The sequence below is a fragment of the Salvia splendens genome, chromosome 8, assembly GCF_004379255.2.
Source record: "Salvia splendens isolate huo1 chromosome 8, SspV2, whole genome shotgun sequence".
In the NCBI taxonomy this organism is placed as follows: Eukaryota; Viridiplantae; Streptophyta; class Magnoliopsida; order Lamiales; family Lamiaceae; genus Salvia; species Salvia splendens.
In genome coordinates, this window is record NC_056039.1 from 33352419 (window position 1) to 33376472 (window position 24054).

At 36.1% G+C, this 24054-nt stretch overlaps 3 protein-coding genes across 3 annotated transcripts; 1 reads left to right on the plus strand and 2 right to left on the minus strand.

Moving 5' to 3' along the window:
- Nucleotides 1-7377: 7377 nt before the first annotated feature.
- LOC121745526 (probable serine/threonine-protein kinase At1g54610) lies at nt 7378-11218 on the minus strand. Its single transcript, XM_042139471.1, has 7 exons — nt 10445-11218; nt 9447-10049; nt 9137-9364; nt 8925-9025; nt 8701-8815; nt 7968-8348; nt 7378-7834 (listed from the first exon to the last, which is right to left on the minus strand). The coding sequence occupies exons 1-7, from the start codon at nt 10853-10855 to the stop codon at nt 7628-7630; spliced, it is 2046 nt and encodes a 681-aa protein (XP_041995405.1). The 5' UTR covers nt 10856-11218; the 3' UTR covers nt 7378-7627.
- Nucleotides 11219-13206: 1988 nt separating this feature from the next.
- Nucleotides 13207-17113, minus strand: LOC121745170 (mannan endo-1,4-beta-mannosidase 2-like). Its single transcript, XM_042138973.1, has 6 exons — nt 16977-17113; nt 16091-16665; nt 15107-15304; nt 14496-14618; nt 14193-14404; nt 13207-13785 (listed from the first exon to the last, which is right to left on the minus strand). The coding sequence occupies exons 2-6, from the start codon at nt 16556-16558 to the stop codon at nt 13380-13382; spliced, it is 1407 nt and encodes a 468-aa protein (XP_041994907.1). The 5' UTR covers nt 16559-16665; nt 16977-17113; the 3' UTR covers nt 13207-13379.
- Nucleotides 17114-22707: 5594 nt separating this feature from the next.
- LOC121746128 (NDR1/HIN1-like protein 6) lies at nt 22708-23298 on the plus strand. The gene has a single exon (XM_042140043.1). It carries the CDS (start codon nt 22708-22710, stop codon nt 23296-23298), a length of 591 nt encoding a protein of 196 aa, XP_041995977.1.
- Nucleotides 23299-24054: the final 756 nt, after the last annotated feature.

The window sequence follows — 24054 nt, forward strand, 5'->3', positions numbered from 1 at the left end:
TGGAATAGAAATATTTGGAGCTAAGACAAATCGATTAATATGCGAAGAATATAGTTATATAAATTTTTTTTGGCGAGGATACTGTTAGGCCTCGAATTAGCAAAGATAATTTATGTGAAAATAATTATACTAGTAGAATTAGTTATTTATAGTATAAGTACTAGAAAATTCTAAGATAGAGTTGTGATGCTTATATATATCAGAGATGTGTAAACATTTTTCGGAAGTTATAAGCATTCTACCATATATTAAAACTTTCAGGAATTAGAGCATTCTACTCTATAAAAAAAACACTCTCACGTAACTCTCAACTCTCGTGCAAATAAACATGTAGTGTTGCTATATATATATATATATATATAGGGAGATGATCAAAATAAGTATGTGTTTAAATCCAGAAATGCAGACCAAATCTTGGCCCTAGGATTAGATGATCTAATGGTCAATAATTAACCAAAAACACGGAAGGTCATAATTAAGCAATTTTAGGTCATATTATAATATTTGAGTTTAATGTCATGCTAAGATCGTTTTAGGTCATGCTTTGTTAGCATGACCTAAAAATTACCTAATTATGACCTAAAAGTGACCTAATTATGATATTGTTCTGCGTTTCTGTATTTAAATCTAGTTTTGCATAGATCAAAACCCTATATATATATATATATATATATATATATATATATATATGGATGTGCTTAAAAATAATTTAAAAAACATATTTTCCGAATAGTTTGTGTGTTTTACCATTTGTCGTAACAATTATATTTATATATTAATTGAGTCCACAACTTAAGAATCTTCATTGTGTCGGAGATGAAACTCCAACAATTGAGTCGGAAAGTACGACACCTAATTACGGTGTGCTATAAGATTCGATCGTGGTCCATAGATGAAAGAGAATTCCATTTACACATGTACACATAAACTTAAGATATATACAAATATTACCGGTGTATATTACCGAATATTACCAAAAAATTTAACGAATATAGTAACAAATTTACCGGTATATGTTACCAAAAAATTTAAGTATCGAAAATCTAAAAAAGAACAATAAAACTGAAAAATGGAAGGGAGATAAATAGGTACAAAAAATAAATGAGATATAATTATATTGAAATTAGTATAAATGCTAGGTTAAATAATAATTAATACTAATTTGAAACATAATAATATACCCTAGGAAATCATCAAAGTCGTTCAAACTCCACTTGTTACGATTCATAATCCTCCATAAGCAAATTCATAATCCATAAGTAAATTCATAATCAAAGCAATATAATCCATAAGCAAATTCATAATCCTCCATAAGCAAATTCATAATCCATAAGCAATATAATCCATAATAAACAGAACGCCTACACCATGTCGACTCCGACAACAGAAGTGAAGGGACCAGCGGAAGCAGCGTGAGTTGAGAGACTGACTCTGACATCAGGAGTGGAGGGAATGGCTCCAGCATCATGAGTGGAAGGACATGCGGAATCGGAGAGACCGGTCGGCACCGTGGTGGAAATTAGAGTGGCCCCGAGGCTGGATCGGTCGGCGGGATGGCTGGCAAGATGTCCTCATCGAGGAACTTGTACACAAGGTTGCCGCCTCTAAATCCATGTCGCCGTTGTTAAAATCTCTTCCGAAAGAGCCTTATCCTTCTTAATTATGTCGGTGAGTAACCCCCACCAAATTAGAGTAAGGGAGAGTACAACTTTCAACCCAGTTTTCAGTAGCATGTGTTGCAAATCTAGATCTTTAGGCATCCCAAAGTCCCCAGAATTGGGTAAGAAGGAACCCATGAACATGACTCCAATGGAATACAATACTAACGATAAAGAAAGAAACACCTTCCAATGGGATTAAATTTGCTGATCTTTCGAAATTTGGGATTAAATTCGGTGACCTTTTGAAATTTAGGACTAAGTTGGGTACGTAGGAACCTACGAACATGACTCCAATAAAATAAAATGCGAACAATGAAGACAAAAGTGTCCCATCTCTATAGATCTCTCCTCATCATCGGTTGTTGACTTGATATCATCAAATGTCCGATGGAGTTCGATAATGTGCGGGCCGATGTCGGCGTGGTGAGCATGTATGTCTTCCAAGCCTTTGATGGCATACACAGCAAGTTGCGTACAAAGTAGGTTGCAGTTCTCTTCGTTGGCTCTCCCCTCAATCATGGACCTCGCCTTCTCGACAATTTCATCTAGGAAGTTCAATTTATCTTCCAAGACTCCTTGTGGGGTTGGTGGAGCTGCGACATCGTCGTACTTGATGTGAAAGTCCACTTGTTGAGCCACAGTGTACAAACGCTGATTAAGGCGTGCACAAAGCACTGGTTGAGGTTGGTAGGAAAAAGGGAAGAATCAAGAATATCATCTATATACACAAATTCAATTCCCAATTTTAACTCAAATATGAAAAAAAAGTTGTCAACAATGGCTATTTTTTTTACAAAATTAAGAACTAATTGTGGTTATTTTTTTTGTAGGTTTGGTTGGCGGTGGAAATGGAGTAACTACCTTTTGCATTTCTGCGAAGGAGAAGCCATTGAAGAAGAAAGTCAAGCAAGAGATATTCCCTTGTGATCAACGATGGTAATGATATATTGTCAATCAACAGAGTAACAATCCATACATTTATTGTTTTATTGATTGTTTGAGCTTATAATAATGTAAGTAGCAGAATTAATGTAATGACCTTCGACAAATAAGGGAAAGCTCTAATCTTGACTTGTCGCATGTAAAGGTAAAGCTCTAGGGTAAAGCTCTAACGAGAGAACTGAGATTGTCAGGGGTTAGAAATTTGAATAACAAATATAACGAATTACCGGTATATGTTACCAAATATAACTAATATTATTGAAAATAATATCGGTATAACGAATATTACCAGTATATACCAATAGTCTAAAATATGTATTGAAATGAATACGTATTGAATTTACGGTAGTATATCGTATGTACAGATTAAATAATAATACTCCCTATGTCCCATTAAAAATGAAACGTTTTTTTTTTTAGATTGTCCCATTAAAAATGAAATATTTCATAAAATGGAAACAACTCCATCTATATTTTTTCATCTCTCTTACTTTACTCTCTCTTCATTAACTCACAAAACAACCCTACATAAAATCCCGTGCCGATTTCCAAATGTTTCATATTTAATGGGACGGAGGGAATATAATTTAATATTTTGGATTAAATCGATAAATATATTCATTAATAATTTATATATATCTTACTTTACCTATTTTTTCTCATTCTCTCTTACTTTACCAAATTTCTATTTAAAATCTATGTCGTCCACAAATAGGACTATTTTTTGTGGATGGAGGGAGTAAAATATACTATCACGCACTTTATGTTATATATTTACAACCTAACAAATTTGATTGCAAAATACTTCAATTACAATAAATATTTTAAATCGACTGCTTGTCTAAATTCTTGAAGATTTTAATATTTTACTACCCAATTTCTAGACTTTCACAAAATTCCAATAATAATATTATTGACTTTCAGAAATCCTAAATCATATAATAAAAAATCGTATATTTAATTTAATCTAAAGGTTTCCAGAGTATATAATTATTTCTATTGCTTAAGATATAATATTTCCCATAATAGTGTGATAACAATAAAAAATGAAGATTTTAGGTACTTTCAAGCCTAAGGAGACACTATTTTATTTAATTTTATATATTAATTAATTGTAAATTGATTAATAGCATAACAAAACCTAGCAACTTGTCCTAATATCCTTTGTAATCTTTGTTGGGATGCAAGCAGTACTATAGGCCCTATGCTGGTCTTGTTGAACTGTCCCTAGAACACAACAAGCTGGTTCGCCATATTCTTGATTTTAGGTTAATTTTTTCATGTACGATCCGATATTTTTTTAGATGTTATCGAAAAGATGTTTGTAAACCAAATTTCAGGTTTGTTTCTTCTGGTCATATAAAAGAAAGTTTTATGTTTATGTTGATTTATCATTAGTGTTTGGCCTAACACTAATGTACTAAATATTTGACAATACTAAAGTTTGATCCTAAGAAAAATAAAGCTAAGTGAACTAAAAGTATTTTGGGCCTATCAAATAATGTTACAAGTCCTAATCACATACTCATATTAGTTGGGCTTAATCTGTACTAAGGAATTGAAGTTAAAATAAGTAAGAAAGTTTAGTATGAATTTGAAGGATTTACATGTTGGGCTTGAACAAATGAATTTAGAGAGAAAAGAGAGATTGAAGAATTTAGAGAATGTGCCGTAAGGAGAAAAAAGGAAACTCCCAAATTATTTGTTAAAGTTTATTAATTAATGGCCTCACAAATTAATTAATAACGGGACTAATCTTTTTCTTGGAATAATTAATTTAAAGAAGTTAGTTCTGAGATAAAAGGATTTAATTAGGAGGCATGCATTTTAATTTGGTTAAATGATTTCTTGAGTTTGATCAGTATTATTTGTTATTGTTTGATCAGTACTAGTATTTGTTATTGTTTTCTAAATTTTGTTAAATTTTAACACGCATTTTCGTCTATAAATATACTTCCATATTTTTTTTCATAAATTGTCACCTGGTTTTTACTAACATGTTCCTTGTAAGTTTTGTTATTCGAAATTACATATAGCTAACGAAATGTAAATCATAGATATCATGATTTATTAAATCACGTCACGCTTGATGCACGCGAATACTAATTGAGCTATCTAGGACTTTAATGATGATATTCATGGCACTATTTAAACATTAAGACTCTTTCCGCCTATAAGTATAATTCTCACCTGATATTTACTCACATTTACCAGACGTAGATAACAATTTCTTGTGTTCATTCTCTTTTATATTTGTGATTGCCTGTGTTTATTTCCCAACAACGTCTAAGGTTCTTCCCTTCTATAATTCTCTATGTTTACGTCACGTCGTTGCAAGGATTGTACCGGCCTCGTTATGAGGTGTATTTGCATATTTTTATTGTTCTTGCTTGTCATATTAACTCCAATCATTTTCGGGCTAAACGAACCTGAATTCTACATACACCAACTACATGTTCGAGAAGATTCAATTAACTCCTCAAACCCTAATAGTAATAACTCCATTGCCATGGACCTCGAATTCAAAAGACTTATACCCATGACTCACCTCCGTTACAACGATGTCACCATTAATTTCTCTTATGCCTACACTTATGTATCTTACAGAGGCCACCACCAAAGACTCTACGTATTTGTAGGCTACGGTGTCGTCCCTGAATTCGACATGGGTAAGAAGAAGACCATCCATCGGGAGGCGGTGGTGGTGGCTCGTGGGCCGCTGTGGGACGATGCGCTGCAGAAGATTGCCGACGGGTCAACGGTGTATGTAAAAGTGGAGTTGACCCTCAAGAATAAGCAGACGGTAGCTGCGGCGGTAGCCGCCTTGCGTAGTGATCGCTCCGGCAAGTGTTGTGATGTGGTTACTTTGTAGTCAACATCGGAGATATCAAGAAATTAATCAATAAAATATACTTTAATCTTTATATCTCCAATTCTTCCTCTGTCTTGATACAAATCGTATGATGTTTCTACAATTATACGGTTCCGCAAATCATGACATTATGTTAAAAAATCAATTTCTCGTACAATATTCATTACATCTCACTATAGTTGAATTGTGCTATTTCTTTTATAAATAAAAATCAGAAAGAAATACTAACAATATAATAATATCAAGAAAAAATTTCGGAAAAAACACTAATAATGAAATTATTTAGTTTAATTTAATAAAAATGAATGGAGTATTATTTATTAAGAATACAATAAAAATGGATTGATATATCAACTTTGGGAAATTGGGGAGTAACTCAATTGCCTTTCTAGACTAGATTAGGTTTAATATGTTATCTTTTCCTAATAAGATTAGGACTTGTTGCGCCTATAAATACTCATTAGTTACTCTTCCTAACTTGTAACTATAATTTTACTTTGGTTCGTATTTTTTGTATTTTTACATTCCTTTCATCGCCTAAATATTTGAGAGTTTGAATCTTGCTTTCGTATCATGGATGACATTGAGAGTAAGAAAATGATCATGGGGATATTTGGTCTCGTCATACTTGTTCTAGGAACCATCCCACTATTCTACGTGATGCTATTGCAGCCTCGAATCCACATACAACAATTGCACATTCGAGAAGATTTCAGTAACGCCTCAAACCCTAATACTTCCATTGTCATGGACCTCTAATTTAAGAACCCGATATGAGTCCGTTTCGACGATGTCAAAATTACTTTGTATTACGCCAACAACCAAAGCTTCTCCGTCGTTGGCTATGGCATCGTCCCTGGATTCAAGCAGGCCTGGAAAATTACGGCCCATCGGGAAGCAGTAGTGGAGGCTCGTGGGGCGGCATGGGACGATGCGCTAAGGAGGATTTCGCAAGGATCAACAGTGGAGTTGAGAGCGGAGTTGATCACCGGATATAGGAAAATTACTGAAAGTAGCTTGTGCATTTGTTGTACGACGGTGGTGGCGGGGGCGGCGGAGTTGCAGCTTGATAGCTCCGGTGAGGTTTCTAAGAAGCCGATAAGATTCCATTGAAGATTCGCTTTGCAACTTTTTAAATTTTTTGTTAGTTTCGTTTGATTCCTTTTTATATGTTTCCATTCATGTTATTTGCGTTGGTGTTGTTTAACTTAATTGGTTTTGGTTGATTTCGGATGGGAGAACGGTTGGACTTTCACTCTACGACTATATAATAAATCGGTTTGAAAATTGAATATATAATACACATTTAGTTCCAAATAATATTTTGTGCCACATAACAATTTATTTTTTAACTTTAGTGTAATACTTGCCGAAAGCATGCAATTCGATAATATCCTACGTGGATGTGTATGATATTACTATTAGTTTAGTATACTTTCCAAGAATTAGGCAATTCTTGATCCAATTGGAGGAATTATGATTGTTCTCCTTCCACTAATTAATCGGAGAAAGCTTTAGAATTGGGCAGAGGCCCGCCCTATACAAAGAAATGGGCAAGAATTGAAATCTTGTATAATACGTTAGAGTTCAATTCTTGTCTATTCAAAGTGTAAATGTTGCATGCATGGTAGAGTTCCCAAGAGATGCATCTAATTACAAGACATGGCAGAAATGCTTTTTTTATTCTGAAACACCAAGCGTCCAAATACAAAAATGTAAAAGTAAAATTGTTTGAAAGTATTTTTAAATATTTTCTGTGTGTGATCAAATACTAATTAATTTACAAAAATATCTAAATTTATTTTCTAGTGATAACAGACAAAAGACAAAATTTTCACATTTATATAATTAATTTTAAAGTAAAATCATTTATAGAATAAAAACATAAAGGCCAAGTGCATGTACTTAATTAGTTGCTAACGATATATGAGCTCTAATAGAACCCAATCTCATCAAGAACAAGTACCCTTCCTACTTCAAACATAATCTAAACAACAGCTCTTCATTTAGAGATTGGATCATTCCTAAAATAGCAAAAAAAAATTTAAAAAAAAAAACAATCCTCACAATCTGTACACAATTTACGCAGGTGAAAGAAACGCTTGCTATATGTATGAATATATACGTATGTATAGATCCCTACGGTACGGGGCTAGCCGGCACTTCTAGTCGAGACGTACGACGACGGATGCGTCTCATGAGGCCGAACTCTACCAGCTCTCGTCTTCTCGTACCTCAAACGTCGAGCAGCTTCTTGGATCCGGCGATCGTGCTCTTTGAGTACCTGCTCTATGTTGTTTGACGGGGTGAGGAGAGGACCCGAGAAATGGATCTTTCTCTCCTTCTGGCCGTGCCCGTCCTGGCCAAGGGCGAAACGAACAAAACAAGAAACGAAAACAGACGAGGATCGGGTTAGATGATCGCCAATGGCTCGTAATATAAAACACAAATTCCAATGACACAAGACAGACAAAGTCTAGTGTTTTTCATACCAAGACGGTTTCTTTCGGGTTGATTCTTCCGTAGTCAGCTTGGTGAGTGCCCGGAGGTATCTGCGAGGGTCGTCTCTTGTCGTGCCTTCTCACGGCTTCCCAAAACGACTGCGAGAACCTGCCTGCTTGATTTGTAGCCTCGACATGCTGAGAAGCTAAATTGTCTCGGCACTCTGCTGGTGGAACACCGTTTCTGGTGGAAACAAGAGGTCCGGAATTAGAAATCACTCTCTCCCGGGGATTTTGCTGACGATCTTTGCTCCTTTCGGATAGAACTTGTGCTCGCCCTGATTGATCCATTGCAAAACCGGAAACGACCTCTTCCTTTTGAACGTTCAAAAATCCGCTACGGCTATTTGAGTTCACGTGGCCGTGCCTCACCTAAGCCACGTTTTACAAAATGAGTAATCAATATAGAATGTGAGCATCATAAATTTACCAGGCCGAAAAGCGAAACTTTATCTGAGCTACACAGTAAAAAAAGCGGATTAGAGTTCGATCTATAGTGTATAATTAAACCTATTATGTTTACGCAGCTAAGTTTACGAGGTGCAGTTCCTAGAGAACTAACAATCGACCAAGACGTTATATCAGTACACAAACATAAAATGAACGAACATCAGGATCGAGGTTTAACTGATGTAATTATCCTACATCCGTAGTATGACCATGTAGTTTTGCCTTGTCAAATGTAAGAGAACTAAAATAAAATCGTAAGGAATCTGGAGCGTACCGGCATCAACCTAGCTAACTCAGCTTTGGGATCATGTCCTGCCACAGTTCTGAACTCTCTAGATCTTTTACAATCGCTGTCCCCCTTCTGTCCCTTAGCTCCGGCAGCTCCTTTCCTGTTGAAAGACGGCCCAAACAACATGATCAATCGAAGACTAGAGACGATGCATATGTGTGTAAGTTAAGCAAAAACCATAAACAGTATGAACGAATAAGACTACAGACCTTCTTGCTTCTTCTTCTCTTAGCTTTGCATCTATCTCTTTGCTGGGAGGATACTTGGGCAAACTCGATGGATCACACGGAACGGGAGTTGTTTTGAAGAACTGTACGAAAACATAAAATCAGTGCGACACACTAAACTTTGGCTCGGAAATCTAAAGAACGCTTCATAACAAGGTACAAGTTGTCCAAAGAGAAAGACAGAGTGAGGGCACCTCGCTCTCGAGAGCACTAGCTGCAGTCCCTCGATCTGAAGGATCAACTGAGAGTAGGATCTCCATCAGCCTTACAGCAGCCTCATGACGATCCTTAAAGGTATCAGCAATCCGCCGTTTGTAGGGCAGAATAGGCTTAAAGACCTGCGAATGAGGTAACTTCGATTTTCTCCAATAATCCTCGGAAGGCGAACCACAAAGCTTGAATATCTTATGCAGCTGCTCAACCTGCAATCGTGAAAGTTAATTTATTCTTCAGTCGTTAAGTTCATATACAAACGAATTTCAAAGGCAAGAGTTGTGAAAATACCTCTGTTCTACCCGGCATGATGGGCATGCCAGCGTACAATTCCCCGAGAATGCAGCCAGCGCTCCATAAGTCGACAGCAGCCCCATACTGAGTTGCTCCTAGCAAAAGTTCAGGTGGCCGATACCACAATGTCACAACACGGCTTGTGAGAGGGATTTTGTTGTGATGATCAAAATAACTCGCCAGCCCGAAATCAGCTATTTTCAAGATGCCATGATTGTTAATCAAGAGATTCGAACCCTTGATATCACGATGCAGGACACCGTTACTGTGACAATAATCTAGTCCACTCAATAGCTGCTTCATGTAACACTTCACCTGCGGCTCTGTGAGCTTGACACCGGGTAGTGATGCAATTCCGGTGAGATCATGTTCCATATACTCAAATACGAGATATAAACTCGAAGATGTTTTTGATGCTATTATCCCTTCCAGCTTGATGATATTCGGGTGATCAAGCCTTCTCAAAATGAGGATCTCCCTCGCCATAAACTTCACGCTTTCTGGATCCATATTATCAAAACGCACTTTCTTCAGAGCCACGTACTTGTTAGTCAGGAGATCCCGACCCTTGTACACGCTACTGTAAGTCCCTTGACCAATCTGCAACAACGAAACGCTATCACACAAGAACCACAACCATTCATATCCTCAAAGAAAACACACCTCCAATCACAACCTCAAAGATGATCAAAGAAAAACATAATTTCTGCATCTATTGCTACGATAGTTCGAAAAAATAGTGAAATCGTCTATTTTAATATCGAATGAACGAGCAAGATCACTCAATAAACAGATTTAACATAATAATCTTCTCTTCTCACTCTGATCATGCCATCAAATCTTGCTGCTAATATCCACAAATTGAACAACAGATGCACATATACAGAATCAAAACTATCATAAGTCCCAAAACATCAAAAGCAACTAAAATTCCTCATTAATAGCAACAATAATACAAAACTCTGATCAAGCTACCAAATCTTAATTATCAATACCTTATCAAGTTTCTCAAAGGTATCGGCTTTCCGCGGAACCCAGCCTCGGATGGCCTCCCCAGCGACCGCGACCAGCCAAGAAGGCCATCCAGCAGCGACCTGCTCGCCTTCCACCGCCCTCGGAAGGCTCCCGAAGTCGGGGAAATTGCCACCAAGATCATCACAGCTCCCTCCCCTCTTCTCATAATAATCATCCCTCACCTTCCTAGACCCACAAACCTTTTTCTCAATCAATCCAACTTTAACATCACCCTTCTCCAAATTTTCCTTCAATGAGAAGCTCTCACTCCTTCTCGAAGAAACCCCTCTAGCCAAACGCAGCTCTGAGGCCTTCCTATTCAACTCCCTCTGTTTAGGACTAAACTCACTATCTTCAACTGCAGAAGATGGCTTCCCACAAACACACCCCATAATTCCCCAATTCAAGAATCAGCAGAGATTAAAAAGATCGAATTTTTGGTACCCCAATAGCATAAAACTCATTACCAATATGAATTAGACCCAATCATCAAACCTAAAGATTGAAGAACTGAGGTTTGCACAGTCCAAAGCAATAAATAACTGAAACACCTGAAATTCCTAATCCAATTCCTACTTGTGGGCCAGAATTTGGAGGAGATATAAGTTGATTGGAGAATCTCTACATATTTTTTAGAAATTTGTTGGCAGTCAAAACGAGGACTAGGTGTGGAAAAGTTAAAATAATCTGCGTAATTATTGACTGTTCAACACGCTCTTACCGCACAAAGTAATCGATATTCCTTTCATATTCCCAGGTAAAGTTAAAGCTCAAAATTCACAAATTGGATTACAGTAAGTTACATTTCTGTTCATTAATTCACAAATTATACAAAGAAATTACCGTAATTAAGATTCATTTTGACTTAAAATTGAGCTAAAGACCATCAATGGGCCAAAATTCGATATTCTTGCTTACATATAGAGAGAAAAAGAATATAACAAGGAAAAATAAATAGAAAAACAGAAGCGGGCGGTGCAGGGGAAGGCCGGCGATCCTTCTCTCTCACACACACAATAGCTTAATATTTTTATATATATAATTATTTTTGTATTGATAGAAATAATAATCTTGATAGTATTATATTCCTTTGTTAAAGGTTATTAATAATTTCAAACCTGCCTAATACTTTGATTCAACCGTTTTAGAGGATAAACAAGACAAATTTTTAGTAACTAAATTCCAAATATTTCCTTAAGTATCTACTGCGTTTAATTATTGAGACTGAGATTTCAAACTTTGCTTCACTAGTTCTTTTATGTATAGTTGCTATAAAATAAATAGATTTGGTGAAACAACATGATTGCACAATGTCTCAACAAAAATTAAATAAAATACTTAACTTAATTTATTCACTAGTTGAGTGGGGTAGCCTATGATAGAATATCACAAGTCCAAAGTCTTATTATTATCTTGTAAATTTTCTTCCCCTGGTCTTTTAAGTTCATTAAATCAACATTGGAAACATGGCTTTGTTTTTCCATCTTGGTTTTTTTTTTAGTTTATTAGTATAAATCAACATTGGAAACATGGCTTCGTTTTTCCATCAAGGAATCAAACTTCAACTTATGTTTTGCCGTACAAATTTGACATTTTAAGTATCAATATTTGAAATTTTCAAATCTATAAATATAACACTATCATGGAGTATAAAATAACGGTATACTATAGGTTGATTCAAATAATAGTTCTATTGATCTTAGACGACACACAAAGTTGCGTGGTTCGCTCCCTTGCGAGGTCTAAATCCACGGAAAAATAGGAGATTTTTATTCAACGAAAAACCAAGAATCCAAGTACAACACAGAATCAATTTCTCTAGCTAATCACTCAATCGAACCCTACATTGCTAATATATGCACCAATGACTAAAAACGAACCCTGCATTGCTATAAAAAAACTCTCTTTTTTTTGGTAACTAACGCAGGCAAAGCCTGAAAACAAAACAAAACTACCGAATATAAGAAACGTCTATTCTATCATGCAATCCTCTATGAAACCTATAAACATAATGTGACATAAAGTCAGCAGCAAAATTCTCTTCTCTGTGTACATGTTGTACCACCCCTGAATCAAAATCCTTTAATAAATTCTAATAATTGTCGGTAGATTTTTTGTTGGCAGTTAATTTTATTAAATGTAGGTTGTAGCTTTAGTCAACCGTATCCTTTACTCCCGCATGGTTGATTGATTTAGATTGATTTCACAATTTTATTTCCTTAAAGGATAATTATTTTAAGATATTTTCCCAACATTTGAAAATAAAGTTCTAAAATTCTCTTAATATGTTTATTGATTCTATCACACTATTTTTAAATTTGTCATGATTTTATCAACGTATTTCAGAGAGTTGTTTCTAGAACATTAAAACAAAAATATTCTTTATCATATGGAGTTGGAGGTGGGCAGTGGGCTTGGATCAGAATTATCAAAATAATCAAGATGTCGAGAATAATTGATGGTGTTTAGTTTAGGGTATTTATGAGAGCTATTAGTTTAGGGTATTTATGAGGGCCATTTTAATTAAGTTGATGAATTATTAGAAGTAGCTGTGGGTTGATGTGTGAAGCTTCACATTATTGACTTTGTTTTCCGCAATTTCAGCATTTCATTACAATTATCATCTAATTTTTAGAAACATTAATTATCAAACACTCTTTCTATATTCTATAGTATCTAAAAAAAATCAAACAATAATCACATCTAAAGGCTTAAGGTTTGCTTACACATCCGTACACCATGATTTCGTCGAGTTTGTCAGGAAAGTAAAGTTGTCTATCTCAATTAAACAAAAAGAAATACATGAAAATATATGCACCAAAAAACTAATGTTTCCATTAATAAAATTATACACCTATATGTGTGACAAACAAAAGATGACAAAAAAAAAACCAGATCCAAGGGAAGAGACTCACTTTAGAGAGAGGAGCACAGTTTTCTCAAGTAATTTATTTGTGTAGAGAGTGCACCTTGAACTCGTGCGAGCTTGCACGACTGCTCGGTGAAGAGCTGATATGTCGACTGCCTCTTCCACGGGATGATCCCAAAGTCGTCGTTGGACTCCTCCATCCCTTCAACCAGGAACTGCCACACGAGAGATCCTGCGCCCGACTTGTTCCTCACTGCGGACTTGGTCATGATGTCGAGAATCACTTTGTAGAACCTCTCCCGCTGAGCAGGGCTGAAGTCCGCATTCTCAGTGGATAACCCGAACTCCGTGAACATCACAGGCTTTTTCAGCTCCTTGTCGCCGTCTTCAATGTGGGAGATCATCCACTTGGCGACGAACTTCAGCTTGTATTCAAAATCGGGGTTGTGTGTCCTGCCAAAGTGATCTGTTAGGAAAATAATCACTGAAGTAATCCCGATATAAACAAATGATACGATGTCAATCTACGTCTAGGGGCAATGCAAGCCGGGATTTCACTAATACTATGATTTTCGGATACAATTAACAATGAGAGAGCATATATGAATATAGGCAAAATCAACGAACCCGAATCCTAGTTACAATACATTTTTAACAAACAACCCCAAATCACTCATACATGACAAAATCGAGTTTCAAGATTCACGGTTTTAGTTCTAAGACAACAAACAAGAACCTTAAATCAGTCTGCCTAACAAAGATTCGTGGTTTTGGTTTTAAAATGTGTCAAGAATTGAGATATATGATTCCTGGCTTGGTTCAGAGCAAAGGTTTGGCGAACATATAGATAGGAAGCTCACCAGTGATCAGGGTAGATATGAACCGATGCAAAATCGACTGTCGAGATCTTTGAATTGCGAATGAAATCAGTTCCCACATCAGATGCCCAGATTTCGGGATTGACAGTCAATCTTTTCGGACTTTTAGGTCCATAAAATCCTTCTAGCCCCACAGTAAGCAGATGGTTCCGGTCGATTTCTTTTATAAAAGTCGACATTTCTTCTATCCAGTCCTGCAGTTATACGAGAATAGAGTTTTTACCACACTGAAGCTCAAGTTCAACTCTACGTTCGTTTGAGTATGACCAGAAATTTGCAGTTTACCTGAAGTGTATCACCGGATTTGTCAGTTATACAGCGGGGTTCATTGATCAACTCCCACCCAAAGATAGTTGGATCGTCCCTATACTCGACTCCGGTTAATGTGTTCCTCCTTGTTAGAACAGTCTGTGAAGAAAAGAGAAATTCAAAGTGTTATTAACCGATGTTTCATTGTTTTGAAAATATAGATATAAGAGAAGCTGCATTTAACTTTATATCTCTTTGGCAACCAGAAAGGAAGACGTCTCCACCAATAACCCAACTTACATCTGTGTATGAGGAACAATCACCTAAGCACCTAATCTCAAACAAGCAAAAGTCTCCAATGTGTTCTTTCGTTTTCAATTTGCTTTCGTTGCCAAAAAGGAATCAATAACCTAACTTACATCTATGTGTGCGAGGGATGATCACCTAAGCACCTAATCTCAACTTGCTTTTACAATCAACAGTAGATGTTTAACATACACAGCCACATTTTGATAAAGTAGGGCCACTTTCGACTAATTCATGACACCGGTAAATTGTTGTCGTTCTCAAAATCCATTAATGAATTAGTGATCATATCCTTGAAGCTTATTAGACACGAAAAATAGGAGATAAAACAGCAAGAATACCTTAACATAATGCTTGAAGTAGCGTCGGATAGATGGGTCATAAAAGAACGAATCGTTAGAAGAACTCAAACCAACGCCTTCTTCCCACGCCCACTTGACATATTGCGTCTTTCCACCATAAGCTTGCAAGTTATTTACCAAGCACAGCATCAGCCTTATACCGTATCTTCTAGATTCTGCGATAACATAATCTAAGGCCTGCAATAATATATAAAATCATCAGATCATACTAATGAGAAAAAGTTAATAGAACCAAAATTGGGAATAGAAACAGCCTATGAAATATACAGTGGGACATTACCAAGATTTGAGTGAAGATCAGTGAACAAATATGATTGGCAACTAATTCATGTGCATGATCGACAAATTCTATATTCCCCTGCCTAATTTTCTTTGACTTTAAATGGGCAATGAAATTTTTCAAGGAAAAACAAAGTAAAACTCAAACAGGAAACAGTAATACAAACATAAACAAAGAGAATTACGCAATCCTAATCCTAACGATATAATAGTTATACTAGTATAAACTATTTGCAACTTAAGCCCCACAAAACAATCGAGCCATCAAGATAAAGACTATAACCACTGCATTAGACAATGTTCAATTAGCAAGCAACCAAGATTCACACTCTACTACTCATCATAACCATCATATGAGTATAAACTATTCACAAAATGGAGCTCCATTCAATGATCAAGATAAATATAAACATATTTGCAACCGAAGCCCGACAAAATAATCAAGTCATCAAGATAAAAGGCTAGGACCACTGCATTAGACAATCCTCAATCATCAAGAAACCAAGATTCACACTCCGCTTACTACACATCATAACCATTATTTGAGTATAAACTATTCACAAACGAAGCTCCATTCAAGAATCAAGATAATCATCAACAATAGCCAATGTTCAAATCCAGTTACCAAGAAATCAACAGCAGCAGCAACCCAACACTAGATCAAGAAACAAACACGAGACTTACCCTAAACACTCTCTCATCGAATCGACCAGGGGTGATTTGGAGAGCATTGTATTCCCCATCATTGAAAGCCCAAGTCCTGCACACAGTGAGCCCCATTCTTGCACCAGTCTGCAGCATTTCCCTAACCTTCCCTCTCCTGAATGCATCAGCAGCATGATCCATCATCCAGTAAGAATTCCACCCATTGAAATAGAAGGGCCTACCATCGACTATGAACTGAGTCCCATTCCTCTCCACAAAGCTCAATTTCGTCGTATCTACATGAATATTCATCCACAAATCCCCAAATGACAAGTATATGAAAGCCACGCACGATACGAAGCCGACAATGGGGTAAAGCACCCCATTCCCACCAAACGTCTTGCTCTTAGCCATCAATACCGACACTCCCAAAACAAGAAAGAAGCTCAAGATCGAATTTTTAAACAGTAAATCAAGAATCAGTGTTTCCTCCCCATCCACAACCATACAAATCGCAAGCAATTGAGAATTTATCGATGTGTTGGATCTATTCTCACTGATTCTTTAGCTTCTAGGTGAAGACAAGAGGTTTTGGTGTCGGCCCAGATCCCCTTCTGCAAAAGGGTGTTTCAAGAATCAGCCAAAGTCCAATCAAACATCAATGAGCCTTCAAATTTCAGTTACCCCAAAAAAAACTGAATCATGAGACTTGACACAGAGAAAAACAGAGCACTCTGTGTCTGTGTGTGTGTGTGTGTGTTTATCTGTTTCCTTTCAATGATGCAAGTCTTGGGAGTTGATGGTTTGTGAGAAAAATGGGGGAAAAAGCAAGCTTATATATACAAATACAAAACTGGTAAGAAATTAAGAAAAATAAAATCTTTAATGAAGACGACGGTGGAATGTTGGTATCAAATGCATTTACCTCATTAGATCTGGGATCATAATTTCAGACTTTTCTTGAGAGATTTAACAATGATTATACAGTCATCCTTCCAAAATCAAAATAAGCAAAAAAAGTTAATGGGCCATTTCTCAATTAGGCCTTGTTACCTTTGTCACACCTTTTCTAGCCAACCTTTGCTCTTTTATCTTATTCTACAATATGAATATATATTGTTTCCAACTTTTAAAGAGCAAATTATCAAAAAAAAAAAGAAAAATGAATTTTGGTTAATTTTTGAAATCAACTGAAAATACCATGTAGCTCGAAATTGTGTTTGATATGACAGTTGCAAAATTATAAGTAACGTCTTCATCGATGAGTTATAAACATGTCTTCTGTTTATAAAGAAAATAATATTGATTAGTTGAAAAACAAAAACTATGTATCATATTAAGACTAGATAATTGTGAATGAATCCAAATCTTATATTTAGATAGTCTTATGCCATTTAAATGTATAAGAGACCTTTAATTCAAAGGCACTAGAATCGAATTTCAAACTTATGATATCAAAAACACTTGCACAAACTAAAAGAAACTTTCTAAAACTATTTGATGATCTCGAATTGGACATTAAATCAACACAAAATTAAACAAAAGACGTCGCACACATAGTAAGAAATGTACCTATAAATTTGATATCATCCATAGTTTTCTGTTCACTATTATTTTATTCTCATACTGCAGTGATGATTATTTAATCCATCTCTGAATCAGTGTATATTTAAAATATGGGATTCACCAATGTCTCATCACATGATTACTTTTTTGAGACTTTCAAATTAAGACATCATGCACAATTTATTGGAAGAATTTGCTCAAAGTTTGAAGATGGAAGGAAAGAACTCCAAGTCTAGCATACAAGACATGCCCACGGTTTGTAAACTGGCGGTTCCGGTTTGGAACCGCCTGTTCCGGTTTCGAGAAATGTGGAATCGAAATCGAACCGTGAGGCTATTTCACCGTTCTGGTTCCGAACTACCGGTTTTTCGGCGGTTTTTTACGGTTTTTCACGGTTCCGAACTGCCGGTCTCCGACGGTTTTTCGCGGTTCCAGCTAGATTTCACGGTTTTCCGACGGTTTTTCACGGTTCCGCGGTTTGGAACCGCCCAGAACCGGCGGTTCCGGCACGGTTTCGGTTCGTAAAATTTAGAACCGAAACCGACCTGCGGTTCAAAATATGGCGGTTCCGGTTCAAAAAAAAAGTCACAGTTCGGAACCGGAACCGGAACCGGCGGTTACGGTTCCGCGGTTAACCGCCGAAACCGAAAACCTTGGGCATCTCTATAGCATACTAGTACTAATTGTATTTGTGGCCTTATTTTCCTTCCATTTTGTCTTATTTGTGTGTGCATCTTGTTTACTAGTCGTTGCTCGATTAGTTTTCTTGTCTCCTTATGGTTTTGGTGGGTTTTATTGCTCTTTGGTGTTTTTTTCCTGTTTTTCTTTGTGTCTTAATTTGCTTCTGGTAGTTCTTTTGTTGGAACTTTGTTGGTAGATTAATTGATTATACGGTTTTATTATGAAATGATATTATATTTCGTGATTTATTTCATCTTGGCATGTAGATGTATATATAAAGCAATTATTTTTCATAATCTCATAAATTTAGAATGTTATTATTGGGATTATAAGTGGATAATTGTTGGTTCTAGGAAAATACCACAGAGAATTAGAAACTTATAGGAGAAAATATTCATGGATTAATACTTGAGAATTGTGACAAAAATAGTACTACTGGACTATTGGAAAGCTGTGCCTATTATTCATCACAAGTGGATAATGTAGTGATAAAATAAATACTTCTCGTCTTCTTCTGATCCACAAAACTAGCGAGCAATGTTTTTCTGAACTGGCATTTGTTGGTTAATGAGAATTATTGAGTTAGATTGCTCAAATCTATTTAAATATTCAAAATGATGGTTGTGTTAGCTAGAACTAGTAGTACTAGTATTATTTTATGCGTAAAAAACAAAATTTTGTTTTTTTTATTCGTGGGTGGTGAGAATTTGTACAATACATGACATACTAATCAACAAATTAGCTTCTTTTTATAAACAAAATTACAACTAAGAAACCACCGGAATTCGGATCATGATATTTCGACAAACATTTAGGAGCCTTTTTAAATATTTTTTTATATTTTATATTGGGATATACTTAGTACTACATATATACATATGAAATATTTATATTTTTTTAACCACTTATCAAGTTTCCAATATATTTTTTTTTCTCGTGATAAGATGTTCTAATTATTTTTTCAATTAAGATATAAAGAATGTAGTAACAACAATAAAAAAAAGTTCAAATTTTGCCTTTATCAAGGCTATAATTACGATAGCATTGGTCAATATCGTGTACATATTTCTTTAATTGTCTAAACTTTCCTTTTTTTAAATATAAAAAATTGTTGATTAATCATTAGGAAGATCGATATGATAAAATTTATGCTACATAATTTACGTTTACTTTTATCAAATAATATTCACATCGAGACACCTCTATATCCTCTGTGCCAATCCTACATATGACGATAATATTAATCAAAATTTATATTCGTACTGATACATAAGTAATCATGCATATAAATAATTGAAAAAATTAAATAAAATTTAACCATTATTGGTGATGGCTGCTTCAAATTAGTACTCCAATCAATACTAACGACTGGCTCTATACCTTTATTGTAACATTTTGAAATGCTAGATAATAAAAACGTGTACATGTAATAATTCATTTTATAGGTTATAAAAAGGAGACCATTATAGTTTATTTATGGCATGTAAATTGTAAACATCAATAATGAAGAGGCTCCCTCGACAAGAAATTAACTGCAATTTTTTAATTATTTATTTTTAAATTCTATTGTTCACACGTGCAGCGCACACGAGTGCTTCTTGTCTTAAACATTATAATATCCATTTCAAATACTAGTTTCTACAAAAATAATGTCGGCAGCGTTACGTACAAATCGAACTAGTAAAATACAGACTATCGTTTGAAATTCTTATTATATAAGTTGCGAATTTTAGAATAGTGGTGAAAACGATTTTTAAGAAAAAAAAACAAAGCAAAGTTGTACTAATTATTATTATTATCTGCAAATATTATGTTAATTTTTTTTATCTTAATTAGATTTCAACTGTTTTGAGGCAATTAATTGGAAGATATCATGCATTGTAGATTGCATGACGACTCAAACATCTATACTCTTTAGTCTAAATTTAAATAGATAGAGAATCAGAGATGATAACACTGAACACATTTTTGCTAAACTAATAAATTTATATTTTACAGGTAACTTATATAACTAGGAGTAATATATATCTGAAATTAGAGATTCGAATCCAATAAGAAAAGAGATGCCCACCGACAAGCAAAGGTAACTCGGCTGTACTAAGTGAAATCTATGTTTGTAAAATTTTATTGCAGTAAAAGTAAGAACTACAGTAATATTTTAAAAAATATCATTGAGAAGAATTTTGGTAGTTATAACTAAAACTTTTCAAATACAGTAAACAATAAGATTTTAAAAACCAACAATTTACACAAAGGTCCAGGCCCAATGGTTTGTAGTTTTTGGACCTTTAGGCCTAATCAATAATTTAATAAACGTCCAAAAATTAAAAAGGTGCTACTACTACTACTACTTTCCATACACCAGTAAATGAGGTCAACGTGAAAGAGTAATTAATCATGATTCAAAATTAATATGTTTAATGACTTAATCTATAAAACAAAATAAAAAAGTAGTATAGGGCAATGAATAATTAAATGAATTTTTGTTAAACATTTAATTGGATTTGTTAATAATTACATTTTGCAGATACTTTGAATATTCATCATTACACTCCATCCTAATAATCACCATTCACATGAGATTGCAAAACAGATTACAATTAATCAACATTTTTTTCAAATAAAGCAATTTACTTCAAAATACAGCTATATTGTTACACAGCTAGTAATTAATAGCAGATTTAAACACTCGAAATCCAATAAATAAGAAAACAAAATTCTAATCCTACTTTCACTGTGACAAATCGTCGAACACCTTCGCCGGCAAACTCAATCTTCGCATCTTCGACAACCGCGGTGATCTTCTGATTCCAGAGGCGGCAGCCACCACCGCAGCCACCACCTTCCGCCCTCCCTTAACCAATTTCTTCTTCCCCCCCCCCCCTTTCACCTCTCCACCATTTCTCAAATTCGCTTCACCGGAGCTACTTCTCTTCGCGCTTCCGATTTCTCCGCCGCTGAGGCTCACCATCCCGCTCTCCCTCGCCACTCGTTCAAAATCATCCCCCAATTTCCTCACCAAGCCTCTCTTCACCCCCCGCAATCACCTCCTCCTCGTCGCCATCCATCAATCCGACGATGCGGCGGCGCTTAATCGCCACCGGAGCGCGCGGCGGAGATGGCGATGCGTCGATCTCGGTTGATTTTGTGACGGATTTCGTCGGAATCGGGGATCCGGTGAAGATCTGGTCCCGCTGAGCTCGGAGCCGCTCGACGTTGCCCTCGATGCGGCCATGGAGGCGGTGGCGCTGGATGCTGAGGTCGCTCATGGACCAGTGAACCTCGCGGGATCCGTGACGGAGGGCGGCGGATCGACTCTCTCGTCGTTGAGCTTGACGTCGGTATGGTGGTGCGGCCGCGGTAGGGCGACGCCGTAGAATTTTCCCGGACCTAATGCAACAACCATTTTGGCGCCATTGATGGAATTGGGAAGCTTAGCCAAAACCGCGCCATAACAAATCATTTAAATTTCTAAAATCTGATTTAAGTGTATTTTAATTTGATTTATTTCAAGACGTAGCAAATATTACTCCCACTATATCTAAATTCTATTTTTTCAATTTTGTACGCTCCAAAAATTAATTTATCTTTTTGTTAACTTTCTGAATGAGTAATTACTTTTTTTTTCCACATCATTCATACTCCTTCCGTTCCATAAAAATATATGCACTTTCCATTTCCGTCCGTTCTATAAAAAATATGTGCATTCCATTTTTGGAAAGTTATATCAATTAATAATGTAGGTCTTACTATCCGCTAACCCTACTTTAACTATCATTCTCATCTTTTGTCTTACTTTACCATACAATTCTCCTCATCTCTCTTACTTTACTAATTTTATCTTAATTCTTGTCTCATATCAATTGCTCATATTTTTATGGGACGGGGGAGTATTTTATTAATTTGAGAATAAAATTGAGATTGATCACTACTAGCTAGTATCATGACCCAAAATATTCAAATTCACTTTATGTGAGATTCTAATTTTAGAAATCAATGAGTCGAGAAAACGCGCATTTTGGCACATGACGAATTTCGCTAGCAAACTATCAAGATTCTAAATTAAAACATTAAACTATGCGGTATTTTATTTTAATATATACAGAGATATTCGACTACTATAAGAGAAACAGTCTCAATAAAGCTCCTAACAACATTTTTCACCCTTAAATGTACACAAATTAAATCCCTACATTATCGATTTCAATTTTTTCATAGTCTCCAAATTAATTATTTTCATCAATATTTTTTGAGGTAGCCATATATTGAAATCACAAAACCATAGAAGCACCTAAAGAAGCGGATAATCCCACAGTTTGAAAGCCGTCTCCCTTTGTCTCTAGATATGCTAGAAAAAAACCCTCATCCCATCTTCTTCGATTTGAAGCCCACCAATCCATCTCATCACAATGTGTGGTAGCTGTATGAAATGCATCGGCTGCTGCTGCTGCCTCATCTTCCTCCTCATCCTCGCCCTCGTCCTCACCGCCTCCTACTACTACGCCCTCTACGTCCCCCAAGTCCCCACCTACGAGGTCCACAGTCTCGACGTCCGAACCTTCTCCTTGCTCCCCGACCTCACCCTCGACACCAACATCATCGCCACCATCAAGGCCTCAAACCCTAATTCCGACATAGGCTTCATCTACGGCCAGAATGGGCAAGTCAACGTGGTCTTCAACGAAACAGACGTGCTCTGCATGGGCCACCCCCCGTACTTTCGCCAGGGGCATAGGAACGTGACGAATATCCGGGTGGACATGGTGGGGAAGAGCCGGGTGGGGCCGGGGCTTCAGGCGGCTTTGCAGGAGAACCAGAAGAGCCATAGGCCCGTCCCGTTGGTGGTGAAGGTGATGATGCCAATTAGGGTTGTGGTGGAAGGTATGCCCTTGAGGGAATTTAAGGCTTATGTCAACTCTTCTATGTTGGTTGATAACTTGGCTCCTAACAAGACGATGAAAATCATATCGAGCGATGTGTCGTATTATTTTGAGTTGTGAGAGGGTTTTGTAAGGATGCAATATGTTATTCTTTGGGAGAGATTTGGTGTGTGATTTATTGAACTTAAAGAAGTGAAATTTACTCGAGTTCGAATCAAGGAGGTGAAGGTTTCTATGTTTATTTTAGTTTGGCAATATTCAACGGATTCAATAGTTTAACATCACGAAGTTTGGTAACATTCTGGATGGTCGCATTATATGGTTTGAAAATGGAATATTAAATCACGTATTTTAGTTTTCTCGAATCTTGCCATTGCGCCACAATTTGGTCCTGTATTTTTCCCAGGATGCACAGGAGCGTAGCGCAGTTGGCAACGGATGGGCAGATCTTGCTGCAATAAAAAAAAATGTGATATGCCGCAGTGTGGTCCTTCTCCGATCTTAAACGGATAACTATGCTTGGAAGAAACCGTTAAAATTTTGCCAATGTTCAAATTAAATTACTCAAAATGCTAGGCCTCATTAGCACTAACCTAGAAAGACTTAATTTTTCAAACAAACACATTTGGTTTATTAGATCAAATATAGATTTTGCTATATTCTTGCATTTAATTGATGGTTAATTAAGTTACGCCAATATCCCCCAATTCCAATGCCTAATTTCATCCTGAAAATCAGCTTGATTTCATGCCTTAAAAACCTACTTTAATCTTCATCATTATTTGTCTAGCTATACTAATTTGATCGGGATATTAGTATTGGTCTAGTCTACCAACGATACCAAACTACACCTAAAATTTTATCTAGAGGAGTAAA

What these genes read in the sequence shown, in the direction of transcription:
- LOC121745526 (XM_042139471.1), bottom strand. Translation starts at nt 10,855, where the DNA reads ATGGGGTGTGTTTGTGGGAAGCCATCTTCTGCAGTTGAAGATAGTGAG. An exon ending in CTAGTGCTCTCGAGAGCGAG is followed by an intron (nt 9,026 to 9,136) that starts GTGCCCTCACTC and finishes GTTTTCGTACAG; the next exon opens with TTCTTCAAAACAACTCCCGT. An exon ending in ACCCGAAAGAAACCGTCTTG is followed by an intron (nt 7,835 to 7,967) that starts GTATGAAAAACA and finishes GCCCTTGGCCAG; the next exon opens with GACGGGCACGGCCAGAAGGA.
- LOC121745170 (XM_042138973.1), bottom strand. Translation starts at nt 16,558, where the DNA reads ATGGTTGTGGATGGGGAGGAAACACTGATTCTTGATTTACTGTTTAAA. An exon ending in ACTTCAAGCATTATGTTAAG is followed by an intron (nt 14,619 to 15,106) that starts GTATTCTTGCTG and finishes TTTTCTTCACAG; the next exon opens with ACTGTTCTAACAAGGAGGAA. An exon ending in AATCCGGTGATACACTTCAG is followed by an intron (nt 14,405 to 14,495) that starts GTAAACTGCAAA and finishes GTATAACTGCAG; the next exon opens with GACTGGATAGAAGAAATGTC.
- LOC121746128 (XM_042140043.1), top strand. Translation starts at nt 22,708, where the DNA reads ATGTGTGGTAGCTGTATGAAATGCATCGGCTGCTGCTGCTGCCTCATC.